The 6098-nt window shown below is 44.1% G+C and overlaps 1 protein-coding gene across 1 annotated transcript; it reads left to right on the forward strand.

Annotated features, from left to right (window-relative positions):
- Nucleotides 1–3037: 3037 nt before the first annotated feature.
- Nucleotides 3038–4480, forward strand: LOC132495743 (germ cell-less protein-like 1). Its single transcript, XM_060107690.1, has one exon. The coding sequence runs from the start codon at nt 3038–3040 to the stop codon at nt 4478–4480; it is 1443 nt and encodes a 480-aa protein (XP_059963673.1).
- Nucleotides 4481–6098: the final 1618 nt, after the last annotated feature.

Consider the following 6098-nt stretch of genomic DNA (forward strand, 5'->3'; position numbering starts at 1 on the left):
AGGTAGTTGTGACCAGGGTGACTCCTCTGAGGGTGACTTCTGGGAAAGATGTTTTTTCTGGATGAAAAATAACAGGCTCGGTTGGCACAAGTCTTTTCCCTTTGCCCTTCCACTTCTTCCAGCCGAGGACAGGAAGCTGCAGGCTAGGAAGAGCAGGCAAAAGGAAAGTGGCCTGGGGTCCTGGGTCCCTCTGCGTACCTCATGGGAAAAATACCGCAGATTATGAAGTGTCTGATGCTGGGGTTCTGACACTCAGGCAGGTGCCATCCTATCCACTTCCAGTGAAGGGACAAAGGGACAGTCAGGCTGTTTCTGTAAATCCTCTATACCTGTATTTTACCAACACCTCCTCCCCAGGCCAGGTCTTGGTGCTTCTTTTTCCAATTTGTATGAAGTCTTTATTATTATAGATAGTAACTCTATCATATTTGATGTGGTTGTAATATGTCTTTTAATTTTAGTTATGATGACTTGCTGATTAAGCTGGTGATCTTCAGATGTCTGCAACAAAAGCTACAGTTGGTCTTCACAATTAATAATAGGGACAAATTCCTGTTTCCCAATAACCTGTCACTTAGTTGTTTTATCCTCCACTGTTTCCTTCTCAGAATCCGTTATCCACCGGGGACTGCAAATCTGTGACTTTCCAATGATCTAATTCTTTCCACGTTTATTAGCTGCCATTCTTCTGTGAAAAAGAGCTTTCCCTTTTTTTCTTCTCTCTTCTTTTGGGAGGAGAGAAATCACTGTGTCCTAGTAGATTTTTATTTACTCAGTGTGATATAATCAATTACAGTTGTGATTCTATTTGATCCTCAAATTAACCCAATGTTGGCCATTGAGAGCTTTTATGTTATTTTAAACACAAGAATTCAATTTCTTGTGTAGATTCCATATACAAGTGATATCATATTTGTCTTTCGCTGTCTGACTTACTTCATCTAGGTCTATCCAGAATATATTTATTCTTAAACATGAACAGAATGAGTTTCCTATTCATAGATTTGGAAGGAAAACATATGTTTAAGCAAGTTTTTAAGTGGCTATTTTCTGAGTTTTTTGATTTCTGGGGGGTATATTTCTCTCACTTCTATAAATAGTTTTTGGACTGTGACTATTATTTTTGTGTAATAACTTTTGCCCCAAGACTCTTGAGATATTATTTTGTGATTCTATACTTTTGGAGATCGTGGATAAGTTTGAGGATAGCCTCAATTTATATTCTTTCTAGGTAATCTTTTTTTAAGATTTGATTGCTTGGATACTTTTAGGATTTAAAAAATAGAATTAGAGCGTTTTGCCAAGATATCCAGGAATATAGGTCTTTCTTGCTATTGTTTTTATTGGACTTTACTGGAAACATGTTGAAATCTTCTGATTTGCATTGGAAGAACTCAGCACAGGACAATGTTCGTCTGTATATTTTTGTGACTTGGCTCTTCTCCTTTGTCATTCATCTCAGGACTTTTGTTATAGGCTGCTCTTTGTCAACGGATATCCCCTCTCTCCTTTTTCTTTACTCATAGAACTCTGTTTTAATTTTGGAATGGTCTCAGTTTAAAAGCTCTATTTCCCAGTCTTCCATGCAGGTAACAGTAGTTATATGACATAACTGAGTCCAGTGAGATATATTTGGAAGTCATTGGGTGGGGGCCTCTGGGGAAGCTCTTTAAGGGAAGCCGACTCATTTGGTATGCTGCATTTGCTCTTCCTTTTCCTCCATATTCAATCTGGAATGTGGTTATGGTGGCTGGAGTGCCAGCAGCCATCTTGCAAGCTGGGGAAGAGAGCCACACACTGAAGATGGTGTAACATTAAAGATGGAGAACAGTATGGAGGTTCCTTAAAAAACTAAACACAGAACTACCATATGACCCAGCAATCCCACTACTAGGCATATACCCTGAGAAAACCATAATTCAAAAAGAGACATGTACCAAAACGTTCATTGCAGCTCTATTCACAATAGCCCGGAGCTGGAAACAACCTAAGTGTCCATCATCGGATGAATGGATAAAGAAGATGTGGCACATATATACAATGGAATATTACTCAGCCATACAAAGAAACGGAACGGAGCTGTTTGTAATGAGGTGGATAGACCTAGAGTCTGTCCTACAGAGTGAAGTAAGTCAGAAAGAGAAAGACAAATACCGTATGCTAACACGTATATATGGAATTTAAGGGAAAAAATGTCATGAAGAACCTAGGGGTAAAACAGGAATAAAGACACAGATCTACTTGAGAAGGGACTTGAGGATATGGGGAGGAGGAAGGGTAAGCTGTGACAAAGCGAGAGAGAGGCATGGACATACATACACTACCAAACGTAAGGTAGATAGCTAGTGGGAAGCAGCCGCATAGCACAGGGAGATCAGCTGGGTGCTTTGTGACCTCCTGGAGAGGTGGGATAGGGAGAGTGGGAGGGAGGGAGACGCTAGAGGGAAGGAATATGGGAACAGATGTATATGTATAACTGACTCACTTTGTTGTAAAGCAGGAACTAATAAAAAATATAAAAATAAAATTAATTAAAAATAAATAAATAAATAAGAAGTTAATTATGGAAATTAAGGTGCCTAGAGGACAGGGCTGGGACCAAGATGTAATTCTCCATAAAGGAATAATCACTAACTGTTTTAGATGGGCAAGAGCGAATTGTGTTCTTGAAATTAATGGGTAAAATTGGCACACAAAGGCCTCTGTTCCACCATCATCCTATGAAGGGAGCCCGAGAGCAATCATCCCAGGAGGGAAAGATAAACAGAGTGGAATCCCTGGTACGGAGTGCCCTTACCCGGCGGGGTGGGGCCTAGTGGGTGTGGCTTAGCGTGGCGTCGTCCTCTCGAGAGACCGTTAGAGCAAACGTCATAGTACCCAGCATCACTCTGGGCTGAGCTCGTGCCCGCGGCAAGGGCGCCTGGAGAGGCAGCTTGGCCACTGCACCACTGAGGTATAGGCCATGGGAGCACGAAGCAGTCGGATGCCATGGCACTGGTGGGGGCGTGCCCCAGAGGAGCCAGGTGCCAGTGCGGGGATGGAGGAGGCCGAGGAGGCAGTAGCGGCAGAGAGAGAGGAAGGGAAGGAGAGTGAAAAGGCCAGACCCGCCGCCCGTCAGAGGAGCCGCAAGCGGAAGACAGGCCCAGGGGGGCCGCTCACAAAAGAGCCCCGCCGGAAACGTGCTAAAGATCATTCAGGGTCCATTTATGAGGCCCTCTTCCTGAGAGGAGAAGGGAGCGACGTGCGGATCTGCGCACTGGGGGAGGAGTGGAACTTGCATAGGGTCTACTTGTGCCAGTCAGGGTTCTTTGCTAGCATGTTCAGTGGCGCTTGGCGGGAGACAAACATGGACACTATAGAGTTGCAGATGCCTGACGAGAACATTGATGGCGAGGCACTGCACGAGGCTTTCGGTTCCCTGTACCGAGGCTCCATTCTCATCCCACCCGGTCGAGTCGTCGCCATCCTGGCCACAGCCAGCATGCTGCAGCTGGACCAGGCGATTCAGCGGTGCGGGGAGGTCATGAAGGAGACGGTCAGTGCCCAGACCGTGTGCAGCTACTACTACTCTGCTGAAAGCTACGGACTCCCGACCATCAGGACCGTGTGTCTTCAGTGGCTGCTGGACAACATGACGACCCTGTGTAGTGAGGGGCTATTGCGAGAAGTCCGCCTGGATCTGATGAAAGAGGTCGTTGCCTCTTCACGGCTCTTTGTGATGGGGGTGGAGATGAACGTGTACATCGTGCTGAAAATGTGGATGTTCTTGCAGCTGCAGCCGACATGGAGGGGCCCGCGCAGTGCCCTATTGCCTGACACCAACTCATGGTTTGCCAGGTCCAGGAGGGATTCGGAGGGCACCCCTTTCCTGGAGACCGAGCAGGGCAGAGCCTTCGTGCCAGTGTTCCAGCAGCTGCGGCTTGCCTACATAATGTGCGACCCGATGTCAGCACACGTCATCCACCAGGATGCGCTGATCCCTCCCTCTTGGTTGTGTCCCTTGTACAGTGAGCATTGCCTTGGCCCCCTCCGGGCTGAGCAGACCAGAACTGTCCGGCCCATGGGCGTCTACGTGTCCGACCCCCAGGGGAGAAGCATGCGGTGCGGGAGCCAGCTCCACAGGGACGAGCTGTGCAGCTGGCGGTGGGAAGGCTTCAACTTCTTCTGGGACCTGGTGCTGCGCTACGCCAACCAGCGCATCATTTGCCGGTGCAGCGCACGGAAAAAGTACAGCAGCTTCGGGGTCAGTCTCCTCGGGAGGAGAAAGGTCGCGTTCCGCCTGCGCCTGTTCTCCTTGGACAGGGATGGGAGAGCCGTTTTCAGGAAGGACACAGAATACCAGATGCTTTCCCTGAGACAGAATCGAGAGCTAGAGGTAATGAACCTGGAAAACCAAGACGTGGTTTTCCCCATATATGTGGCCTGTAACTTCCTGTACCTCCACCGAGGGGAGAGTTTGCCAGGGCGTTTGCCCCTGTAAAGCAGCTCAGAGAACTGAGCAGCTCTTTCCTGGGGTCAGGGACGACCAGCTTGGTCCAGATGCCAGCTCCTTCTGTGGGACCAACCAGGCTTGCCCATCTCTGGTAACCAATTCTGTCAGAGGCTTTGTTGAACTGTAGCTCATAATACTTGAGACTGTTTACATGAGCATATGAAGAGGACAAATTTTGAAGCCCCCCAAACTCCTCGAGAATTCATTTGGGCTGTTAACATGGCAACCTGTCCTGCTGGTTTAGGATCCATCGACACCACCCCCCGCCCTGCCCATCATTTCTGTGAAGACAAAGAGCTATTGACTTTAAAGAGAAACTCTGAGCCTACCTACTCTACTACTCTTAGTGAAACTCTCTTAATATATGTGTTTCCTTTAGTTTGATTAAGTGAATGTTAAAGTAAAATAAAAAATAACTGTACAATTGAGTGGTTTTTATTATATTCACAAAGTTGTACAAACACCACCACTAATTCCAGAATATTTCACCACCTCAGAAGGAAACCTCATACCCATTAAAGGTCACTCCTCAATCTTCCTTTCCCCCAGCTCATGGTAACTACTAATCTACTTTCTGTCTCTATCAATTTGCCTACTCTGGACATTTCATATAAATGGACTCATACAAATATGTGTCCTTTTTTGTCTGCCTTCTTTCTCTTAGCATAACTTTTCAAGGTTCATTCATGTTGTAGATATGTCTGTGCTTTGTTCCTTGTATGGCTAATAATATTCCACTGTAGAGATACACCACATTTTGTTTATCCAGTCATCAGTTGGTGGACATTTGTGTTGTTTTCACTTTTTAGTTATTGTGAATAATGCTGCTGTGAATATTCATGTACAAGTTTTTGTAAGCTACTATATGTAAACTAGATAACCAACAAAGACCTACTGTATAGCACAGGGAACTATATTCAATATAGTTGAATATAGTTGTAATAACCTATAATGGAAAAGAATCTGAAAAAGTTTTATACATATATAACTGTAAACGTTATATATATATATATATATATATATATATATATATATATATAAAACTAAATCACTCTACTGTACACCTGAAACATTATAAATCAACTATGCTTCAAAAAAAAGTTTTTGTGTATATACCTAGGAATGGAATTGCTGTGTTATATGGTAACTTTATGTTTAGGCTTCTGAGGAATTGCCAGACTTTTTTCCCAAGTGGCTGCACCATTTTACATTCCCACCACTGGTGTATGAAGATTCCAGTTTCATCACATCCTCACTAATATGTGTTACTGTCTTTTAAAAAAAAATGTAGCCATTTTACTGGGTGTGTTTACTGCAATTTCATTGTGGTTGTGATTTGAATCATCTAAATGACTAGGAATGTTGAGGATCATTTCATGTACTTATTGGCCATTTTTATGTAGTCTTCAGAGAAATAACTATTCAAATCACTTAACCATTTTTTAAGTGGGTTATTGTCTTTTTATCATCAAGTTGTAAGAGTTGTTTATGTGTTCTGGTTAATTTCCAGAGTTCTCAAAAAGTTGATTTAGAATATTTGTGAGTGTTCTCATGGCTTTTATGAAGGAAAATATTTTCATAGGCCTTAGCTCCACCATAACCAAAG

This window comes from Mesoplodon densirostris, chromosome 9, assembly GCF_025265405.1.
Source record: "Mesoplodon densirostris isolate mMesDen1 chromosome 9, mMesDen1 primary haplotype, whole genome shotgun sequence".
Taxonomy (NCBI): Eukaryota; Metazoa; Chordata; class Mammalia; order Artiodactyla; family Ziphiidae; genus Mesoplodon; species Mesoplodon densirostris.